At 36.6% G+C, this 25377-nt stretch overlaps 1 protein-coding gene across 1 annotated transcript in view; it reads right to left on the bottom strand.

Moving 5' to 3' along the window:
* LOC145240304 (uncharacterized) overlaps positions 1 to 25377 on the bottom strand; it is a 243164-nt gene that overhangs the window by 115958 nt on the left and 101829 nt on the right. The window contains exons 9-12 of the mRNA XM_080103886.1: positions 20453 to 20683; positions 10752 to 11286; positions 2844 to 2928; positions 1145 to 1495 (exon numbers count right to left, since the gene is read on the bottom strand). Coding sequence (XP_079960012.1) covers positions 1145 to 1495; positions 2844 to 2928; positions 10752 to 11286; positions 20453 to 20683 — 1202 coding nt within the window. The remainder of the gene's footprint in view (positions 1 to 1144; positions 1496 to 2843; positions 2929 to 10751; positions 11287 to 20452; positions 20684 to 25377) is intronic.

Below are 25377 nucleotides of genomic sequence, written 5' to 3'. Positions count from 1 at the left end.
ACGGATCCTTCCACACTAAGATACCTTGCTGACCTATGAAGGACGGGACACACCTATATTAAGAATGGCGTTATAAATAATCCGCCTAATTACGTTCCGTTAATAAAGATGAAAACCTGCGCAAGCTATCGCGGCAATTCGAAAACCTTTCCAATAATACGTCATGCATGTACGTTTCTAAAAAATCGAAAGTAGTTTTGAATCATTTTAACTGGTGAATCGAAAGCTATACTTGAGAAAACCCCTTTATTCATATCCTGTAAACAGCTCGTAAGAAATTCTTTATAAGTTTTACTCCAAAGAAGAAAAAGGTGAAGAAAGAAGGAAATAAATAAAGAAAGAAAGAAAGAAAAAAGGAAAATAGCAGAAAAAGATAATAGAAGCCACCAGTCTGCCGGTTATTAAAAATCGACATATTTGTTTACATATGGCCATTGATAGCATAAAGCAGGAAGAACGAACTTGGATATTTGATGTCACAACTTAAAATCACCGCCCTTATTAGTGCGGGTGAGATAAATTTCATTTATCGGGCTTGTATTACAATAGACATAGACTCGAAAAAGTTGTCAAAAAACAAATATATAACAAATAAATGTTATCAAAGGCAAGATAGGTTACTTTTCTACCAAACTGGATATGTTTTTAGTGTTTTTTATTTAAATTAACGTGTTTATTTAGCTCGAAAAACGTACAGTGTTTACCGATACACGGTAAGTTCGGAAAAATGTGTTAAAAATAAAAAAAAAAAACTATACAAAATACTATTAAAACCCCACCGAATATATGTCAGCCTATGTCACAGTAACATATTGTGCGAGTTTCTAGCAGTATTTGTATAGTTCTTTATTTTTAACTCATTTTCCCAAACTTACCGTATTCAGCAGAGAGTCCGGCGCCATTTTAAATTTTCCAATATATCGGTAAACGCTAGGTTTTTTCGAGCTGAATAGACATATTACATTAAATAAAAACACTAACAAATTATCCAGTTTGTTAGAAAAGTAACTTATCTTGCATTTGATAACATTTATTTGTTATATATATTTGTTTTTGACAACTTTTTCGATTCTATGTGTACAGTAAAACAAACCCGATTTATCTGTTTCAGGAAAAGATGAATAAAAACAAAACGCCCAATCACCTGTAATAACTGTGATCACTGTCAGCTCCGTGTTTCCGTTGTCTTCGTCTGACCCTTCGTCGTGCCTCGCCCTCCTCGTCGTCGCTGCTGTGATACGATTCGCTATCATCGCGAGTGCCGTCCACCCGACGCCGACGACGCTTCACGTGACGGGTACCGCCGCCGCTGATCAGACTGCGGTAGCTGAAGTCGCTCTCGTCCCCGCTCTCGGCGTTGCGCATTCCTTTCTTCCGGCGGAAACGTTCGTCCGAGTTTTCCTCCACAAGTTTCCCATCCCTGACCACCAAACGGGCCTTGGTAGGGCTCACGAATCCGCTGTCGTAGTCCGACCGAGCATCAGGTCGCACCTTCCTGAAAGAAAAGAAATAAAACAGTTTGTGGATATGAAAATGTTGTGGGACAGCTTTACGAGTTTGGGAATGCACACATATATACACAAATGCACACACACACACACACACACACACACACACACACACACACACAATATATATATATATATATTAACTAAAATTTTGAAATACTCTCAGATTACAGTTTATATAATGCTGTAAACTTAAAGTCCATATAAGTATTTTTTAAAAAACTTTGAAACTTTATATATAGAGAATTTGGACCTGTGGAACACATTCGATTTACGACAATTTATTATTGGACAAAGAATGCAAAAATTTAATTTTTTTTTTTAATCCACGAATTTTGAATAAATGGCTCATCTTATCAGAGGAAATGTTAAAATAGCAAAATACTATTTATAGGCAGTCATAAACTTTGTTATTTAACACATAGATTGAAAACTTAAAGGTTTGCATGAAAAGTTTAAAAGAAGCCAAGATTAAAAAGGATATTTTATATAAACAATAAAAAAAACAAAAAACTCTCGCTTTAGTCTGGATTATATCTTCATTACCTTGGATTTTACGTGCCTCTATTTTCCTTCATTGAACCTAACTACACCTTGAAATATCTTTTTGAATCTTGTTTTCTTTTAAACTTTACATGCAAACTTAAGAATTTCTGTGTTTAATTTGTGTCGATTAACTATGGATTAAATTTAATATAAATATTAAATACTAGCAGGGAAACCCGATGTTTTCCGGGATTGAATGATGATCAACAAATTTTCTACCCTCCCATACTTTTACTGTCATCGAAATCAGTGAAATTATCCATTTTTTTTTTTTAGTCAAATCGATTGATCGTCTGCTCTAGTTGAAGACCACCCCCATTGCAGTGCACAAAAAAAATCAAGTATCATGGTCCAATTATGCTCTAAAAAGTAACATTCATTTCGAACGCGCCCCTGTCTTATAAAAGAATCCACAGTTCATTTTATAGTCTGGGCTTTTCTGCTTGGGCGGTGATAAAACTTCTCAAATGCACTTGTCGTGTTAGGTTGTATAAAAGTGTTAACTTTAGTCAAAGTCAAACAGATAGATAGATAGATAGATAGATAGATAGATAGATAGATAGACAGACAGACAGACAGACAGACAGACAGATAGATAGATAGATAGATAGACAGACAGACAGACAGACAGATAGATAGATAGATAGATAGATAGATAGATAGACAGATAGATAGACAGATAGATAGATAGATAGATAGATAGATAGATAGATAGATAGATACGAATTTGAAAATGAAAAGTTGTGCCTGGTTGAATTCTTTAATTCATCTTATAATTTCTCTACTTACTTTTTATAGGTCTTTCCAGTAAGTGGGTCTTTGATGACTTCGTAAAGACCGCCGTCTTTTCCCAATACAATTTGACCTGATTTTGCTGTAAAAAAAAAAGATAGCAAAGATTCTTGTATAATGAAACTGTACAAAATCTTTCAGTAAAAATAAAATATGTTAAATGTGTATTTTGGATTGTTTTAATGTCAGGAACCCTTGAAAGTTACACGCATCTAACTTTGCCTGTTCATGTCAGATAATCAAGAGAACGTGAAATGTCGTAGAATTTAAATTTATCCATGTATATTTATATGTGTATGTGTACGTGTGTACAAGAAATATAAAACGAAGGATTGACTGCGAAAAAAAAAAAATGGAGATTTGAAATTTATTGAGAAAAACATAACGAAAAAAAAAAGGTGCAAAACGGGATGTTTTAATGTGTAATGTAGCTATTTGAAAATATACAGCGCGTGTGAAAAGACATTCATTTGAAAAAGGAAAAAAGGAAAAAGGAAGATCCGGATACAGTGATAAAAATCTGTAGTACTTAGCCGGAGTTTGTTTTGATAGCGAAGTGAGGACATATATTACATTGTTTGATTGCGATTCTTATAAGATGGTTAAGGGGATTGGAACATTAAATGATGAAGCGAGAAGGATAAGAACACTTTCCATGTACTTGCGGCGTAACAAAAAAATAAATAAATAAAATAATAATGATAAAATAAACCACGGTAAAACATTTAGTTTAAAATACAAATAACGACTTACTAAACGTTTTATTTACTGGACATTTCACCGGAAATTATTATCTCCCCTTGTAAGTTCGATTTCTTTGTTTTTAACCTTTTTAATTAACAAACGCATATTGAGAGATATACTTAACAAACGCATATTGAGAGATATACATGAATAATTGTAATTTTTTTTCCGTTCCTTATATTATGGCCGATACTGTATTTGTTTACGTATGGCCATTCAAAGTTTTTTTTTTAAATATGTATATTCCGTAAGTGTTTTTTGCCATCGCTGTTTTCCTATAAAGACTGATTTCTCTCCATCGTTTATGGATTTGATATCGGTCCTGGAGCACTGGAAGATGGTCCTTTATAAACATGAAAGAAACAAAACAAACAAACAAAAACAAAAAAAAACATTGTTGAGAACACAAAGAGAAAAGATAAGAAAGAAGAAGTTTAAAAGGGTTGTCTCTTTTTTTTTTTTTTTCATTTTTCTTAAACTTTTTCTTCTAGGGGATGGGACATCCAACCAGATGTCTGACATTTACCCCTATTTTAGTGAGTCCAACCAAGAGATCTTTTCAGGATTCTAGCCGTCCCTTTCAGTGCAATCGTTTGTATTTCACTTGCACTTGGTTCACCGGGTATGCTTGCTATGTACTTTTTAAAGTTCTTTTTCATAAGCCCAGTTGCTCCTATGATGACTGGTATAATTGAAACGTCTTTTAATTTCCAATTTCGTTTCATATCATACATAAGTCCTTGATACTTTGTTATCTTTTCCCTCTCAGCTCTGTTAAGCCCTGTATCATTGGGTATCATAGTGAATAGTGTAGTTGTCATTCCCAACTGTTCGTTCGGGTATATGTTCCCAGGATTTTTTTTACTACACTGAATGTTGAGTTTCTTACATATCTTCCAGTGAAGGTATTTGCAAACTCCGTTATGGCGATCTGTATAATAACCATCTCCAAGTTGGATTTTGCAACCAGAAATCAGGTGGCCCACACTCTCAACCTCAGTGCTACAGAACCTGCATTTATTATTGTTGCTTAGACTGCACATCTTTTTGAAGGCTGAATGGAGAGTCGTATGCACCGGAAGTTATTATCTCCCCTTGTAATTTGGTTACAATTATTCTGTGTATGACCAAAGCAAAGGCATTAGTGAGATTATTCTGTTTGTAGTCCTTTTATGTTCGTAAATACATGATCTAGTATTCCTAACCGTTGTTGCGGACCAGGATATAATAATACCCTAACTCGCTACAAGAAAATAATGAAACGAATGGAATTGAAGGAAACAAAAACTCAATTGATGGATAAGATAAACGTCGTTTATTTACTGTTGAAAGAAGGAATGTTTTAGATATAACACGTGTTCATATCCACGCGGGTGTAACCATCGTTTGTTGCGGGACTGGCGTTGTAGAAAGAAAAGGAAATGTGTGTTTATCTCAAGTTCGGGTCACTATCGTTTGTTCGCGCGTGGGAAGAGAAGTGGGTAATGTAATAGAACGAGAAATGGCAGTCCATCATGTAGACAACGGAAATGATAGAGGGTTGACGTCAGTTAGCAGTCAGCTACGCGAAGGTGTTCTCAGGGACCAGTAGTAGATAGAGAGAGAAAGAGTGTGAATGTGTACGTACGGTCTGTTAGCTTTTCACCCCACATAGTAGCAAATGGCATGAGGTACGCGGTCGGTCCGTAGACCGACCAGCTCGAAAGCTGGTCCTAAATGAAAGGGTTGGAAACAGCCTGTCTCTTCCTTTTATAGTCGTTTCCGCTGGTCTTTTGCGCATGTGTGGATTTCCATTGAAAGAAAGTGACGTCGTCCATCTGTGTGCGTACGTGTGCGCGTGTGTGAGTACATGTGTGTACGTTAGCGTGTGTGTATATGCGCGTGAATGTGAGTGTATGTACGCGAACGTGAATATATGTACTTGTGTGGACGTGGGCGCGTATGTTTGTGTGCGCGTATGTATATGACAAGTAATATAGCTTGAAATGTGAACATGTGTTTTTGTGTGAGACTAGGAAAGGCTCGCGCACCGTCTCGCCCATCTAGAAAATCGGACACATTTCGATTATTTTATAGACGCTATCTCGCTGATATAGAATATGATGTTTTTTTTTAATTTTATAGGCGCCGGGTTAGGAAGAAGTATCCTTAGAGGAGGTAGGGCTGGGGGACAGGGTTTGGTGTTAAGTAGACATTTAAATGTTTGGAAGTTAAGGTCGCTATTTTTATATCGAGTTTGAATATTTTGTGCTGTAACAAGCCAGAAATGGAGCTAATGGGGAGAATTGTATAAGATTTATTTTTATTGATCTTGTCGGTGTTATTTGCTTTGATGGAATTGCTGTAAGGAGAATTCTATGTAGTGTTTTTATTCCATTTGACGTGCCTCTATTTTTCTTCATTGAACCTAACTAAACCATGAAATATCCTTTTTAATCTTGTCTTTTAAACTGTACATGCAAACTTAAGAATCTCTGAAGTAAATTGTACTTAATTTGTGCCGATTAACTATGGATTAAATTTAATATAAATATCAAATATTAGCAGGGAAACCCGACGTTTTCCGGGATTGAATAAAGATAAACAAATGTTTGACCCTTCCATACTTTTATTGTCATCGAAATCAGTGAAATCGACCTTTTTTTTTCAATCAAATCGATCGATCGATTACTGTAGTCATCAGAAATGTTTAATTTCGTCTTTTTTACTATCGAGGCCATACGTTGCAAGGATACTATATAGGGAGTTGAGCAGCAAGATGTCTCTTCATATTACTCTTGAACTTCTGCATGTCAGTTAAGTTGGGAAAACAGAAACCTAGAAGGGAGTTCTAAAGTCCAGCAGTTCTAGGAAAGAAACTATTAGAGTAGAAGGCCTTCTTACATCTAGGGATCTCTACTGTGTAGGGGTGGGATTTTGCTGCTTGTTGGTTTTTCGGGGGGTATTTACCTCGAGAGAGTACAAGGTCTTGTAGGTCGTCGGAGTGTTGGTCTGTATTTTTTGTTGAGTATATTGAAAACTTTGCGTTTGGAATTGTGAATGAAACGGTGGGGATAATTCAAAGATCGATGTAAGTTTCTTCACTGTGCAGATATGTAAGATTGCAAATTCTGAGAACTCTGCAGAACCAACCAATGATCAATTCAGATTTTATTTCGTTGCTATGGTGTATAAAGTCATTTTTATTTTTGTATTTTGTATACTGAGTAGTTAGAGCCATTTGAAGTGTTGTGGAAGGTAAAAAAAAAAATTAAGGACTAAAGTCGACATATTTGAAAGAACTCTCGTTGCCGTGAATATCTTGCTTAAGTAGTCCGCTCTCGCCTCTCATGTAAGCGGGCGAGTCTACTTCTATGGGGGTGTGATGCCAAGATCACTCCGGTCTTGTAACTGGACGTCTTGGGTTCGATTCCACCTCCACACGCCCCCCCCCCTTCCGGGGCCACAAGATACTCGCGTTGTGGTCCAATGTTTTGAGAACTTGGAGTAGTCGTGCGACGTGACCCATGCCTGTGGGGATATGTTCCTAGGTGGTCGCGTTATCCTTCTGCTACGACGCACTCGTTCGTCTTCCTCAACCTCCATCATCCCAGGGGATGCTGTGTCATCCACCTCCATCTGTTCTGGCAGAGTGTCGGATAGTGCTGATTAGTACCCGTGGTGGACCATTCTCCCGATATTTCGGGCCCTGTTAGGTTGTCTGTCTTTTACGATTGTATTCCCTTTCATTCCGTAAGTGTTTTTTGCCATCGCTGTTTTCCTATAATGACTGATTTCTCTCTATCGTTTATGGATTTGATATCGGTTCTGGAGCACTAGAAGATGGTCCTTTATCACGCGACCATAGAGCATCATCGCTGGAAACATATGTAGGTCTTGTAACGAGGTGTTGCGATGCGTCAGTAGGGGCCTAGCTGCCCGGTCATGGCATAGGCAACCGCAACTGTCCGTGTTATCAATAAGTAACCTTTTAGCCGTTTTAACGGCCAATTCTGCTCTCCCGTTGCTTTGAGGGTAATATGCCGATGATGTTCGTTTCCTTATGCCCCAATTATCTAGGAACCGATTATATACACTGGAGTCAAATAGTGATCCGCCGTCGGTTGACAGTTTCTCCGGGACGCCGTACGTGCAGAACCAGTTTCGTAGGGCGTCACATGTGGCTTTGGCATTCCCGGACAACATCAAAGCGCCTTCTACCCATCCGGTGTATCTATCTGCATATACTAGGTAGTTCTTCCTTCGTAAATCGAAAAAGTCCGTCACCGCCTTCTGAAATGGGAACTCGGGGTTCGATGGCGGTATTAGGGGTTCCCTGAGTTGTGACGGAGCCATAACATTGCATACTGTGCACTGGGCCCGGGTCTGACGTTTGCCAACATTCTATTCACGCACTGATGCACCGAATGGGGCGATTCCAGTACCTCTTCACGTAGTTTTCTGGGTATGAGAATTTTATTTTCTATTATCGTAACTCCTTCCAAGCAATATAACTCCTCTTTCATATGCCAAAACCGGTGAATTGTCTTCGGCAGTTCGTGCCGAGATTTAGGGAAACCATCTTGTATGAATTCAGCGAGGATACAGCATTCCTCGTCAGTAGCAGTTGAAGCCACAATCCTGTCCCATGTTATTACCCTTAATTTGGGATCCTAAGGTGGAGTTAAATGATGCTCTTATGGCACTATCCATGGTTTGTGCGATTTCCTTTTCGTTTGCTTCACGTTACTGGGCATCTCGATGTACAACCTGGTGCCGCATTGAGTTTGCTAGGGATGAAATTTCAAGGATCGTTCTTTGAAGTTGAATAGTATTGGGTTCTTTATGTCCTTCAGGGATTTGTTCGAGAAGATCTTCACCAAGGGCTAATGGTCCACAATGACTAACAGCTCTAGGCATCCCAAAATGAATATCTGGCATGATTCCAGTCCGTAGACTAATGCCAATGCCACTCTTTCAACTGGTGCGTATCGGGACTCTGCGTCATTAGTGAATCGGGAGCCAGCCAAGACTAATCTCCAGTGGTTCTCACACGCAGGTTCGACAATATAACTGTAGATATGCCGTTCTCACCACACTTCAGTCCAATTCAGTGGCACAGTTGCAGTGCTTCTGAAAAAGAAAGTATCTCAAGCCTGTCCCATTGAAGTCCGTCGACAAACAAGTTGGTCTGTTCACTTCGAACGTTTTTACACCGTTCTCGATCTCTTCTGTGATCCTTCTTTTCGACTCTTCTAAGATTCGATCGAGTGTGCTGTCTCAGTAGAACTTTCGATTTTTTGTCTTCTGCAGCTCCCGGAACGGGTCATTATTTTTCGCAAATACATAATTTTTATTTTTCGTAAATACATAATTTTTCGTAAATACTGACAAAAAGCGTAGGCTACCTGGTTTACCATTCCAAACCAGGCTCTTATGTCAGTTATATTTTTTGGCGTCGGAAAATTCCGTATTGCTTCAGTCATTTTTTGGTGGGTTTTATCCCGTCTTCCGTTATCAAGAACCCGGCAATTTTCACCTTTTTTTCTGCAAAGTGAAATTTCTAGGGGTTGCATATGATACCATATTTGCTGCAGTTATTTATGTACTCCATAGTATGCCAAAATGATGTTTCAATAGAATCATCCCATAGTATCGTGTCGTCTATAGATCTTGTTTTCTTCGGCATATCTACAGTTATATTGTCGAACCTGCGTGTATATGCGTCTCTTGACACTTGGAATCCTTGTGGTGCCCGAAGATAACGGTATCTACCCCATTCCGCGATGAGGGTAGTTGCATCTCTTGCCGATGGGGAGAGGGTTAGGCTATGATAGCCATTCCATGCATCCAAGACGGTTTTTCTAGATTTCACAGGAACCAGCGATGCCTGGTTGAAAGGAGACGGTGTATGATGGGTTTCTCGTAGAGTAGCGGCGTTGAGCTTTTATAGGTTCACCGTATGCCTCGATGACCCGTCCTTTTTCGGTGCAACCACCATTCTGGAGCACCATGTTATAGGTGTACCCACTGGTACAGGTTCTATGATGCCACGCCTCGATCGATGTCCTCCTTGACTCTTTTCTTTCAATGTGGGACCGGGATTGGGGTGTGGGCAGCTGAGGGTTTGGCCCTCGAAATGAACGTGATGTCCGTGGGTTCTCCTTGCATCGCCTGCAGCCGTTGATGTGGGCATACACTGGACTCAGAATGCTTCTTCGTCCCATCGGGGTCTGTTTTTTTCCGTAATGGCAAAAGGAATACTGTCCAGCTTAGGTAGGACATTAGTTCTTTGTGGACACCCACATGGTGCCTTTCCGCCGTCACTAGTTGTAACGTTCTGCTGTGTGAAGTTGAGTCTGGAAAGTTCTCTGTTACCAGACCAAGATCTTTTAGGGTTGACTCGGACAGGCAGAAATCTGATGTATTTTTGATACATATATAATTTGACGTGTTTCCCGCGATTCTACTTATTTTAGCGAATATCACGCCTTTTATGTTTAGTAGATTTTCTGTGATTCCCCGTACCAGATATTTGCTTGTTTGGCTGTTCCCCGTCTCTTCGCAGGGCGATATTTTCTTGCTGTAACTCGAGGATCCATTGAAGTATTGTCTGCTGTGTTTGTCCGTCCATATTCCAATGTTGCTTGTAGCAGGTTTCCTGTATCGGCGACGCCATGTAAAGTGTCGGCAAGACGACGTATATTTGAGAGCACCCTCGTTGCCGTGAATGTCTTGTTTAAGTAGCCCGTTCTCGCCTCTCATGTCAGCGCGCGAGTCTACTTCTATGGGCCATGACGCCAAGACCTCCCCGGTCTTGTAACTAGGCGTCTTGGGTTCGATTTCACCTATACAAGGACGTTGTTAGTTTCTAGTTTTGAGGTAAAGAAAACAATGTGTTCAATTCTATTGAGGTAGTCTACAATGTTGAGAAGGTCAATATGATGTTAGTAAATAAGGGATGTGTCATCAGGGTACAACTATACTAATAAAATCTCTTACTGTGGTGAAATATATAGTAATACTATTCGAAAAGGTATTAACCCACAATTTCCATCCTCCTAATATTGATAAAAAATAACTTGTTTTCAATTTATCATTTAGAATTAATTGGTTACAATAGATATTTGGCTTTAGGATTGATATGCCATAAAAAAAACCCTTTGTTAATAGCAAACTTACCAGTTTTGAAGTTTTCCTCGTCCGATGATATTGAATAAACAGAGTCATCTCTTTGGCAGCCCTCGATTTCCTCCCCTTCCTTCAAATCTATAAACCTCTTCAGAAATCCGGGGTTCTCCCCGGACTCCAAGAAATTCTGATATTCCTCTTCGTCCATTAGTACCTCCTTCTTCAGCAGACGCCCACTCTTGGTTCGCACGGTCGTCTTCACCATTTTCATCGAGGGTTTAGAACTCTTCTCCCAGGATTCAATATTGCCTTCCCCTTTTGAAATATACTGACCGAGGATCAGGGAAGCATCAGTTCCAGCCTGTTTGAGTTTGTCGTAATCTTCAGCGGACACGAGAATTGTCTTTTCAATTATCTGTCCGCTCTTAGTTCGAATTTTTGTCACGACGGCTTTTGGAGGCGCAGCACTCGTCCAGTTCGACAAACTCTCCCCTTCTTCCAAATTTAAATATTCTTTCATAACGGATGAGGGGTCAACACCATCTTTAATCAATGTGTTGTAATCGGCTTCCGATATTTGAACCACCTAGAAGTAAAAAAATATATGTTTATTTGTACCCGATGTTACTCGAGTTCATGGGAATAACTTCTAATATAGGCACTCCTATGTCTTTTTTTACATGGGAGTCACCATTTATCAAAGCCCGGAAGCCACTCGAGGATGAGGGTTATTGCGTGTACAGTAATCAATGGGATAATATTGTAGTAATCGTTAGTAATGGAGATTTGATAAATTGGATTAGTTAAGGGGGCGGTTTATTAGGAATTTGTTTATGTTGGACTTGAAGACATCCAAGCTGTATTCGGGTGGGAAACAGGCAAACGAAAAAGAGTTCCACAGGCGTGCACTTCTAAGAAAGAAGCTTTGTTCATGGAATCTATGTTTTGATTTAGGCACAAATAAAGAGTGGGGAAAAATTATTGACTGTGGTTTCAGCTAGACGGTTGTTTTTCCTGAAAGATTGACGAGGGGGGAACCAGAGAATGGGGCTCAGGCGAGCACTTGCCATGGAAATAACGATAAAATAAAAGCAGGCTCGCAACGTCTCTTCGACTCTTCTGTGGGAGAGAGGTTGCAGGGAAAAGAAAAGGGCATCCCCCACTAAGCTACGAAGTCTATTTTGTATTCTGTAAAGGCAGGATAAGATGTGGCAGCAGTACTCCATCCTTGGACGTAAATGGCTTTTATATAGATAGAGAATTGCATCAGAAGTGAGATCTCTATTGGAGCGGTAGGAGCATCCCACTATTTTTCTAGCGACCTTGGCAACAGATTTGAATGAAAAGTACTTCCACGAATTTCGTGAAAGATTTTAATGATTAAAGTGCTAAGTTCGCCATCTAAGATGGAGTAAACATCAAAATGTCAAATCTAAATTGTTGGGGATTCAACTAATCTGGTAAATATGACAAGATGAATTAAACTTTCGAAACACAGAAACCGAAAGTAAATAAAAACTTTCAAAATCTTATACAATTCGGATATTCAAACCGCATCATCTTTAAAGAATCAATTGATATGCAGTAAGAGCGAAAGAGAACTACGGAATAAATACGGGGTTGTGTTTCTGAATTTTTGCGATGAGGATTGATAATTTATATTATCTAAAGAATATGTAATCCATATGACATCAGGACTGTAATCAGGATGGGATAAACTCTCCGAAAGAATCTTGTACTAGTTAAGCGCCCTACAGAAAAAAATATGGCTCAGAACTGTGTATATGAGATTCCATGAAACTGTGCAAAAATATACTAAGGTGAAGCATAGAAAAGTTAGAACAACACGGGAAAGGAGTAATACGGTGAAGTATTGAAGTCAGGAAAACATCTACGGTTATTGGATGGAACGAAGAAAGAGCAGTGAGGAGTAAGACGACTCAACAAGACAGTTGAGCGACGATCACCTACTAAGCAGATCTAGTACAGAACTTAATACAAGATGGGAAGAAAATATATTGCATGTTAAAATCAGCGTTTCATTCTTCATGCATATACTAGCGTACCCGAGGCGAGAATCAAGTTAATCCTGACGACCTATATATCTATATAATTATAAAACTCAAATGACCTTGTAACGGGTGTTGTAACCCAACATCCGATTTACGACTTCCGGTTGCGCATGCGTACATAAAAAATAATCAATGCGACAATAAAACGTATTGTTTTACTGTGTACATTTTCAGCATCCCAATCGTTTTTATTTTCGCGTTTAAATTATCCAAATAAACAATTGTTAATACTTTCTGCATTTTTTTTTTACATCGTTCATTTCCGTATTATGTTTAAATTATTTTAACGCAATTTTCTTACAAATATATGTACTTTAACCCGTTGACAACCATAAGAGCATTTGTTGTATATTGGTTTATTATTGGAGGAGATGATATATTAAAACGTGTCATGTGTTATCTAGTGGATGTAAGATATTGTTCTTTTAACGGACAGATAATAAACGTATAAATCGTATTATGTTGTTTAGCCAGAGGACATGATATTGACGTGTAAACCGAGTCATGTTGTATCAGACTTATCACACGGGATATTTTTACAATTCATATATAAGAAGAATAATATATGCTTCATACCTTTTTCTTGAAGAGTTCTTTTAACTTCCTGTTGCTCCGTGACGAACCATGAAGCGATCAGCACCAACCAATTGAGACATCTGTTCTTATTTGTGAAACCATTAAAACAACTCTTTATATTTTTATAATATAAATTTATTACAGTTGTCTCAAATGGTTTTCACAGGATCTGGAGTTTCTACATTTTCTATTCTTACAGCCCGCTCCTAGCTGTCTGTCCACCCTTGTCTAGACGTCTGTCTGCTCTGGTGGTCAATCCTCAACTCCCTGAATCTCTCCAAAATTAACTACATCACGTGTTCTCCCACGTCACCTAATTACGTGTCTCAGACCAACCTAATGTTTCCATCTAGTTATTTGTTTATCCAAATCCAAAAGAATGTTTACATCTATTTTCTATTTTCGCATTCCTTTTGCGATTTACACGTCAATCATTTCTTCCTCAATTTAATTGTTTATTCTTCTAATCATAATAACTAATCCAGCGAGCATGCGTCGCTCAAATTAATTAATAAGAATACAATAACAACAATAATAATAATAATAATGTTTTGACCATTGCTCCCGCTTGCCACAGTTAACAGATACTACGCTATGATCACAGCCTAAAGGGTCATAACACTACACATTTTACAACGGCGATTTACTCACCGCCTTAATATTTTTTAATTTATTCTCCATTTTTAATACACCTTTCTTAAAAACATTCATACATTTTCTTCTACACTACCAACATGAATGAAATATGTTTTTTTTATTTGCGTTACAAATAAATAATCAACGCGACAATAAAATGTATTGTTTTACTGTGTACGTTTTCATCGGCCCAATTGTTGTTTTTTTTTTCGCGTTTAAATTAAAAAATATATATATATATACTTTCATAGAAATGCTTCTGTTAAATAACAAAAAACTATTTTCTGTACGTCAGAAGTGTCACGCTCATACATTAATACTGACCGAACGGGTAGTACAGCATTATATATATATATATATATATATATATATATATATATATATATATATATATATATATATATATAGGGGTATTTAGACGATGTCAAATATTAATTCATAATGCACACAGCAGCAGCCGTATAGCGCAATGGTAAGAAGCCTTGACTATCGTTTGGGTTTCGATCCTGGCTTGAGGCAGTTGCCTATCTAGCAGCACTGATGAACAGCGAAACAGTACTGTAGGCGAATGACTATATATATATATATATATATATATATATATATATATATATATATATATATATATATATATATACAAGTTTCATTGTAGAGCAAGGATAATTTGTGTTTGTTTCTCTTGCAATCCGGGGGTTGGGGGGTTGTAGTCTAGTGTTTGAACGTTCTGTTCGAGCGTAAAAAGAAATTTGCCGAATTCGTGAGCGTTTTCGACTTCGATAAGCCGTCGTCATGCGAGTGATGAAAAATTAAAAAAAAAAAAACCGTTAGTGAGTTTAATGAAAAGGCGATAAAAATCGTTTAAAATTTAAAAAGCACTTAAGCGGGCCTTCCCGTTCGTATTGAACCTAATTGATGGTTGTTGTTTTTTTCATACGGATTAGTAGGGCTTCATTAGTTAAACATATATATATATATATATATATATATATATATATATATATATATATATATATATATATATATATATATATATATATATATATACTCTTGGAAGATTTTTAACCTCTAAAACTATATCAACAAATATTGTCCTTCGTTGGAAAATTATTTTGCCAGTAAGTCAATAAATCTCCTGAATCAATTTGCTTTTAACGAATTTACATTTAGTCTTAATGTTATTTTAAGAATCATTACCTGTTTACCATGATTTGAAATATATATATATATATATATATATATATATATATATATATATATATATATATATAGCAAAAATGATAATTAGTAAAAACTTGAAGAGAGTGCTCAATACTATTGCAGAGCAAATATGCGTTTTATTTTTTTATTGCCGTTTTATCTATTTAGTTACACATGTTCCGGTTGCCGGGCCATATTTACGATCCAGCAGCCTCGTCAGACCTTACTGAAATGGCTATTATTATTGGGAAGAACGATTTTAGAGGAAATATGAGGAAAAAAGGTGGGGAAGAGATAATAATGGGGAGGGGGCGGAGATGGTCAATAGTTAAGTTTAGATTGTATTGTGTGGAGGAGGGTAGCAAATTCAGCTAGGCGTGGGTGGAGATATAGTGATATAGGGAGGGTGAATGGGAGAGAGGGCGATAAAAGGGAGGGGTAAGGAGAGGAGGGGGAGGAATTTCAATTTTGGGTTTTAAGATTTGGCTGTTTTTAGTTGTTTAGCTAGACACTGGAGTATATGAAATAGATTTTAATTTCACGCGAAGCTTATGTCTGAAAAAAAGAAGGTTTTGTATCGGATTCCGTTAGAAAAAAAAAAACAATAAAAGAAGGCAGTCCGATTTCGACCAAAGTTAACATTTTTATAGAATCTAACATCACATGTGCGTTTAAGAAGTTTTATCACCGCAAAAGGAGAAAGGCCCGGCGTATAAAAACGGCAAAATGTTCTTTAATAAGATAAGGGTGCGTTCGAAATGGGTGTTTCTTTTTAAAGCACCACTGTACCAAGATACTTGACTTTTGTGCGTTTAACTTTAATTCAAGTAATGTAAAATAATGTCTTAAATTTAACAGTTGGCTCTTTGATAAGACAGTAGCGTGTTCAAAATGAATGTTTCTGTTTAGAGCACAATCGAACCATGATACTTGATTTTTCCGTTTTAAACTAAAACTTCAGTGAAGTCGTTATTTACAGATGATTTTAAAAATCAATATTGCAATATAGACTATAATGCATTGTGGACTATATCACTGCAGAGAGGCATGTGAAGGTTCCTCCCGGTACACCAATAGAGAAGGTAATGAATCGATTTGATTAAAACATAAAAGGAACATTGTCTGTGTGTGTATGTGTGTGTGTGTTTGTGTGTGTGTGTGTGTGAGAGAGAGAGAGAGAGAGAGAGAGAGTTCCTATGGATTCGAAAAGGGCTGGCCGATTTTTATGAGATTTTACACGAAGGTACTGTATGTGTCTGCCAGTGTTTTTAGATAGGATTTTTTTATAGGAATATCTTCGACAGAAATCGATAATCGAAATAATCCGATGAAATAAAAAACATGCGATTTTGACAAAAGTTAATACTTTACTCAGCCTAGCATCACAAGTGCAGGTGAGGCCTTTTATTACCACACAAGCTGAAAAGCTCCATATATAAAATCAGCAGTATGGTCTTTGATATGACAGGTATGATAATCAATATATGGTAATGATTATATGAAACGAATATTTCTGTTTAGAGCACAATTGAACTATGATACTTGACTTTTGCATTTTAAAGCCAGTATATGTAAAAATAATTTTATAAAATTAACAGTACTTTCTCAACAGTGCGATGTAAACTAAAATGTATGTTCTCATGTAATTTTAGAGCGATATTTTAGACACGTTATAAAAAAATCATACATTTCATTCTAGGAGCAACATCATCACAATCGCAACCATTTTTAGAGGAAGAAGTCCCTATTTTTCCGTCTGAATATCAAGTCCTTCTACCACCCCCGGTCAACACCAGGAGAAAATATACACATTATACATATATTGTGCTTGCATCCTTTCGTAACGGGATCATAAACTCATAAACATAACATAATCTTTCTCTTTTCCGTTTCAAAAATAATAAAGTCTCCCAGACGAATTCCGCCCATTCTGATTGGCTGAGCTCTGACCATTCGCATATTCCGGATTAATGGTATTCGCATGCTAAACGAACGCTAATGCACCATTCAGATATGGCGTTGTAGTGATACCTACTTTTGGCCTCTGAGTAAATTGCTGCGTTCATTTTTTTACTTTACGGTGTCAGTTTGTATTTTTTCTCTCTCTTCCTCTCCCTCTATCTCTCTCTCTCTCTCTGTATATATTCTTCCCAGGTCTTTCTCTCGCTCTCGCCCTCTTTCTCTCGCTCGCTTTCTACATTACCTTTTATGCCAAAGAAAAAACATTTCATGACGCTGCCGAAGAAAAAACAACCAACATTTATTTTCTCTCTCTCTCTCTCTCTCTCTCTCACTCGCTTTATGCATTTGTTCCAGTAATTAATTATATTTTTTCAAACATAGTTTTTCTAATGTACTTTATTTAAAACTAGCGGGGGTATCTGGCGTTGCCCGTGTATTTGTAGGTGTGTGTGGTGTTAAATAAAAAAGAAACCGGGGGGTAGGATCGAACCCGAAGCCCTGAGGCGAAGTTTGAAAATAAAATCGGCCAGCCAGAATGAGTTAGTGAAAGATGCTTGAATTTATTTAAGTAAGAACCAAATTGACAGGTGCGCGCCCGGAAGTCGTCGAGCGTTACGACGACAACGACGACGACGACGACGTGAATGACCAGGTTTGTTTGTTATAAGCGAAATAAAGAAAAGAAAACAACGTTAAAACTTAAGCGAGAAAAAAACACAAAAAAACTAACGTATGGCAAACGAACGATGAAAACAGAAAATGAACACGTGAAAATGGCTTAAATAAGACTGTTTCGATATTAAAATTTAAAACATCGGTGGGTACCCGGGTGTTTTGGGGTGTGTGGTCGGGGTGGATAAGCGAAGTAAAAAAAAAAACAGAAAAACGAACGTTACGTGAAAATGGCTTAAATAACACTGGTTCAATATTTAAATTTAAAAAATTGAAAACAAAAAAAAGTCATCTCACACCACGATTCGAACCCAAAACGTTTAGATAATGAACAAACGTTCTAATCAACTGAGCTAACGCGACGTACATGGAATTGGTTTAGTTTTTCAACTATTTAAAGTAAATCAGGTCATGACGTAATCTGGCGCATGCGTAGAACGGCTTATCGTCACGAGAAGAGCGTTTTTGTTGACCCCCATCCCTGTCGAAAATTGTCTATTTCGGGGTGAAAAAAATTAACGTTTTTGGCCAATTTTTCGATATTTTTCGAGCGAAGGATGGGGCTTCGATATGATATAGTGTTTGTGAATTTTTGTCGTGTCTGTCTAAAGTTTATAGCAGACACAGAAACATACACACAAACATACATACATTTTCGCTTAGATGTACTTTGTATGTTCTTTTTATGCATATATGTAAAATAAAAAATAAAAAACAAATTAAAATGTAATTTTTAAAATCTAGTTTATTTAAATATTCTTTATTTAAATCTGAGCAATCTATTACGATCGTCGCCGATTTCAAAATATATGTTTCGGCAATACCATATACTGGATTCGTACTTATGTTTTTTGAATTTAATGTTCACATATTAAAATTGGCGTTTTGCTTAGTATTTATATATATATATATATATATATATATATATATATATATGTATATATACATATATGTATGTATATATATATGCATGTATATATGTATGTATAGGTATATGTATATATATATATGTTTTGTTTTCAGATTATTATTATTATTATTATTATTATTATTATTATTATTATTATTATTATTATTATTATATTAATGAAGATAAGGGAAAAAGTAAAAAAAACAAAGGGAGCGGGAGGGAGTGAAACTGAGCTATTAGTATGTTTTAAGAGATAGAAAAAGAGAGATAGCGAGAGGGAGAAAAAGATACAGTAGTGGAAAGAAATGTCGTCTCATTCGATTGAAAGAGCCTCGTTTGTGATTTAATTTTTTTGCTGTGTGTGTGTATGTGTGCGTGTGTGCGCGTGTGTGTGTGTGTGTGTGTGTGTGTGTATGTGTGTGTGTGTGTGTGCGCGCGCGCGAGTTGTCAGCGTATATTTAAGAATTGAGAAAACCGGAAAAAGATTGAGAACGGGTGGTAAAAGAAAAAATCTTTTAAATAAAAATACGCACGGTTATCAGGATTACAGGAAGAAGAATTCTGTTTTTTATACGTAATATGTGTATGTGTGTATATATGCATATATATGTGTACATATGTGCATATGCATCTATGTCTGTATAATTACAAGTGTGTGTGCCCCTATTAGTTGTGTGTAAGTTGACTCTTTTACTCTCACTTCCTATTCAGATTTCTGTAAAGTCTAACGAGGCTTTTAGATGGTAAATATGGTCCAACATCCGAAACATATGTAACCAAACAGATAAAACGGTAACACACACACACACACACATATATATATATATATATATATATATATATATATATATATATATATATACTAGCAAAAGTACCCGTCGTTGACTGCGTTCAAAAACAGCCTACAGAAAATGGACTCTGATATATGAAAGTATGACAGGCTATGAAAAGGAAGGGTTGTAAAGAAATAGCTTTGTATTTGGAGGTATCAAAACCGAAGCAAAATATAATGAAAGTAAAAATAAAATAGATAAACACCATAATTTATAATACCATACCTATTCACACTGAAACACTTATCACAATATTCTGTGGATCTATATTAAAAAACCTTGTTAAACTTTGTGACATATTTCCATTCTATGGAGGTCAGGCAGAACGAACACCCCATAATTTTATTATACCATATTTCTTCAAACTGAAACATAATTATCAAAGTATACTTACGCAAGATAGATATGAAAAGTCTTTATCAAAGTTTGTACCTATTTCCATTCTATGGAGGCCACGCGCGAACGAAGACCCCACAATTTTATTATACAATCCCTATTTAAGTTAAAACATACTTATCAAAGTATTCTTATGTACATCTATATCAAAAACACTTGTAAACGTTTTTTTTTTTTTAATTTTTAAATTTTTTATTTCAATACTTTGTGCACCAGGCGCGAACGCAGACCCCACAATTTTAATAAACCACCGTTCTGCCAGATCAAACATACCCATTCCTGTGTCTCGATACATCTTCTATCATTATATGTAATCAGTTTTTTTTTAAATAGTCAACCATATAGGAGCCTATTCGTGACCACACACACACACACACACACACACACATTCAGCTTTATATATATATATATATATATAGGAAGAGTTTAAAATTATCGTGGGGAAATAAGCCCATCGGTGGAATTGAATCAATTTTAATAAATGTTTGATTTACTTACTTTTGTGATCACGCGGCCGCTCTTTGTCCTCACGAAGGCCTTGATGGTCTTCATTTTCGCCTCTTCCCAGTCGGTTACTTCCAGTTCTTCGCCTTTCAAGTAGTCGGTAAGGATTTTCACTGCGTCTTTTTTGCCAGCTTTAATCGCTTCATAATCGTCTTTATTCACATAAACAACTTTCTCCAGTGTTCGACCACTTTTCGTCCGGACTTTAGTCGTTATCGCCATCGCCTGTGAGGATTGAAAGAAATGTGAAATGTCATCAAGCAAAATCAACGTCTCAGAAAACAGAACATTACATATTCAAGGCTGTTTTGGTGAAACTATGCAAAATTTATTGTTGAGGATGCATTAAGTTATGATTTTAAATTGATAGGATGCACTTAAACACTTGCCAGAATAACAAAACAGTTTTGTAATCTAGTGGAAAATGACCTATTTCTTACACTATTTTACGTGATTCACCGTTAGTCTCCCTCTATTCCTAGCCCTGTCGGTGGGGCATTAGAATACGCCGCCTGCTCCCCCCCCCCTCAGAGGGTAAAAGTCCCTCAATGGGGGTCCTGGATATGACCTTAAACTATATCCAGTGGTGAGGCCCCAGCTTGTGGGCTTTGGGGAGTGTGGAGCCACCCTTTAATTACCATTGCTCCCAGGTCCACTCTGACCCGGAGTGGTAGTACCAGTTAGGGTCCCAACTTTAGGTTAAATAGAAACCGACGTGAAAACAATAAATATATTCTATTTAAAAAAATTTTCTTCAAAATCTTTGGATTCGGCATTAAATAACCTCAAAAGGGTTGATATGCCGTAAAACAAAAACAACCAACCAACCCTCTATTCCATTGTCATTTCCATGGATGTGCTCGACTATCTCCGTCTTTGGTTCCTCATTGTAAGACATTCACGGCAAGACCTCGTTTTGCAACCACAATGAAAATGTGTCCTTTCTTTCTCCTTGTGCAAAGCGTCAGGCGGAATTTCCATGAATAGACCATTTTTGCTGAGGTTTCTTATCTACGGAATACATGGGATTGCTTCCCTACTAATAACAACTTGGTCATCTTCAAATCCAATGTCAACAAGATCGCGTCTTGGTTCGCCACGAAAGTAATCAAATAAATGCCATACCATTAAATAATCTTTAATACACCCATAAGTTCCTTCGTCTTTTGCATGGTATCCATTCCCATCTTATTAGCCCGTATCCTTGAATAAATCTTGCTCTTTATAAGCGGTAACCCCAAAAGTAAAATAAACCACCACCACAAGTAGATCCCATCGGCTAAATGGTTAACACAGGTGTGCCACATTCGTATCTTTAGAAAAACCTTTATTTAGGGATATTGGCAACCTTCACGTGGTCTCTCCCTGTAAGTACTCGATATCTTTCTATAAAGAATTTTAACTCGAAAGATATGAGGAAACGAATACTAACAATAAAAATCGATTCATTCGAAATGAATAGATCTTTTTTTGAGAGGCTTCTCACCTGCAGAATACACGAGATTGTTTCCCTACTAATGACAATTTTTCGACGTGTTTATTCCGACACGTATCGCAGATCAGATTAGACGATATATCTTATATCATTTTCAGCACTTTAGGCACAAACACTGGACGATATTATGCTTATTGGGTGTAAATATAAAAATGTTGAAATCTTATAAAGAGTGAGCCACAAAAATGCCACCCATGAAATCGTTAATCACAATAGAAAAATGCGAGCATGAAAAGTTACATGGTTAAGCTTAAACATGGAAAAGTAAAGGAATGGTTGTTAAAATTGGAAAAGAAAACGACAAGATATTCTAGTAAAAAATATAATAAATGGATAACTTAAAATATTCCAGCTTTAAGAATTGATTATATAATGTTATAAATTGAATTTTTTACAATTTAATGCTGCAATATTTTAAATTATAAATTTATTATATTTTTTACTAGAATATCTTGTCCTTTACTTTTCCATGTTTAAGCTTAACCATATTACTTTTCATGCTCGCATTTTTCTATTGTAATCCATGATTTTTCCAGGCTTCCAGTAAATTCACTTTTTCTTTGTTTAATTTCAGTCTTACTTTTTGCCCCCATAAACACAACATACACATAGGTAATAACAATGTATAGCAATCGTCTACTTTCAATAAAATTTCCCAATTATCTCCCTTTCATGCTTTCATTCTTTCTGTTTCACTTGTTACTTTTCTTTTCGTGAGAGCGGTGAATTGGTAGCAATAGTAGTCGCTGAGGCGACGTGGTTGCTATGGAAACGAGTCATAAAGAACATCGCTCATATCCTTACGTTTTTTATGATTTTGTACACCAGTAGTTTTTCACAATATAGCTGAAAAGGTGATCTATAAATTGTAATAATTGTTTGAAATTCGGTTGAAACATGAGTAAGCGGTGAAGCTTTAAAGCAGTTCTAAATGACTTAAACTGCCGCTTAACCATATATTCATCAAACACTACCGTGTTTGAATGATAAAATTACTAATCCTTTCCGGAATCTAAACGTCTTTGGTACCAATAAACTGAAGTCTACATCTGACTTTTTCACTAATTGTCAGTCATAAATATTCTACAATTTTGGTTTTATCGCTTTTCAATGATGGAGCGCATACGCACGCCATTCAAGAAACACACATAAACACAAGTTTATATGCGTGTGCATTCACTCACTAACAATACAGACACGTTAATACCCACGCAAGCATGCACCCACCTTTATGCTTATTCATTTGCGCACTCATAAAAGGGGGGGGGGTACTTGTTGAAACAAACATGTCTACTTTGCGTCGCTTTAAGAGCATACTCCTCTTTTTCTCAAGAACATTCACGGACTCTTTTGAACTCTCATTCTTTACGAACTTTATCTTTCATTAACAAGGTCTTTTTTTTTTAATAATAATGACTTTTATATAGGTAGACTTTGTCATTCCTTTCTTTTGATAATGGCATGTCTGCAACAAACGAGTATATCCGCTTTCGGGTTCAGTTTGAAAAGCACTTTAATCGATAAACATCCATATTTGTTGGGTATACCTTAAAGGGCTCCGAGATAACTTTGTTCGCAAATATAATCGCTGTATCTAACCGACGTTGTCCAGGAGTCTGTAAAGTCATTGTTCATTATCATCATGTATCAATCCGAGGATTCTATTGTTGGCATTGATTTCCTCAATAATTTTCTATTTAGAATTCTTTCTTGAAAGACATCGAAAATTACGAGGGGGACCACGTAAAGGTTGCCAACATCCTGTTAGATAATAACATGGTTAAAATTTAAATTAGTTATTATGGATCTCTCTGTCTATCTATCTATCTATCTATTTATCTATCTGCCCAGTGATAGTGTTAAAATAGTTTATATTGGGAGTTTTTTTATTGTTTACAGAATAAAGTGTAGCAATGGGTTTTAGCCGAGGATGTTTACATAAATTGACTGGGTTAAATAATCAAAATGACCTTAATCAGGCGTACTTGGAAAGGTCGCACGTCGAGAGACGTGTGCTTTTTAATGATGACATCGCGGAACTGAGGTCAAGAGGTCGGGAAGGAGTAGAGTTTGAGTTTGGTCACCGAAGTGAACAAACGGGCTTCAAAAAGCCAGGAAGCGGGTTGTAAAGAACAAGCATGTAGACACATAATGCAGACTCCTTGTGAAGACCTTTGGGACAGCTAAAATAAATTTATATTTTAAAAACATAAAGTGGTTTTCTGTGGTTTCACAAAAGAAAGAACAGAGGTCTCAATTAATTATGGTGTTGGTCATTTCGTGTTTCATCGCGGAACTCAGCAGTGAAGATAAGAGAACTCTTGGAGAAGCATATATTCTTCTTCTTATAAAATATATACGTTTATATATACGTTAAAATATATACGTTTATGTAAATATGAATTGTAAATGATTTTTTTGGATAGAACTTGATTTGAACTTGGAACACTCAGGTCGTCAGTCTGTGTCGTTAACCACTAGATCATCGTAACTTCCTATAGTCATTGATAAAATTCACAATCCGTAGTCCACACATATTTGCTATAAACTTCCGTCTATTCCCAAATTGCTGAACAATTTTCAGTCATGAACGTCCAACAATCTGTTTTACCACCATTCAATGACATAGGGGCCACTTTGATAATCGACTCATAAGTTGAATATGTGATATTCAATAGGCTTCGTGTCCATAGTACCTTTACGTATCCTCTGATTTTATCTGTGATTATCTAAAAGTTAATGATTATAAAAACAATCACCAGACTATATCTGAACGGAAAAGGGGTTTTCACAACAAAAATCATGCCAATGTCAAGAGATGGGTTTCTATGGATTTGTTGGAAATGTGTAAAAGATGAATAGTAAATAAAAAATGATAATGAAATGCCTGACTTGTCCACAAAGTTTCAAGCATAAATGTCCCAACAATCTCTGTTTTGTCGACATTCAATCATAAACGCATTTGGATACGACATGCAAAATTGTAAATAACTTGAACTCCCTTTGCCTCTCTTTGCATTTTTTCAGTGATGACCATTTTTAATTTATGAATTTCGAGATTGATTATTTTTTTCCCTTTTTTTTTCACCCCAAACAATGGACGTTGCCACTTGAAACGTAAGAGGTTACTATTTGGGATCATGTCTAGCAGGGAACTGTGGGGAGTTGAGTAGTGAGATGTGTGTTCACATTACATTTAAACTTCTGCAGTTTAGTACAGTCGGGAAGCAGAGAATAAAATTCTACAGTCTAGTAGTCCGAGTTTTTTACTCTGTTAAAATTAAAAAAAAAAAAAACTTTTGGGCATCTACAGATCTCAACAGTGGAAGGGTGGGATTTTGATGCTTGATGGTTTATTCGAGGGTATTGCGTCGAGGAAGCACTGCTATAAGTTCATCAGAGCATATTCTATTAACATACTTGT

The sequence above is a fragment of the Euprymna scolopes genome, chromosome 19 (genome assembly GCF_053919585.1).
Source record: "Euprymna scolopes isolate OS-2025 chromosome 19, ASM5391958v1, whole genome shotgun sequence".
Lineage (NCBI taxonomy): Eukaryota > Metazoa > Mollusca > Cephalopoda > Sepiida > Sepiolidae > Euprymna > Euprymna scolopes.
Note: the sequence above shows the minus strand (reverse complement) of the source record. Positions and strands in the feature narration are given on the sequence as shown.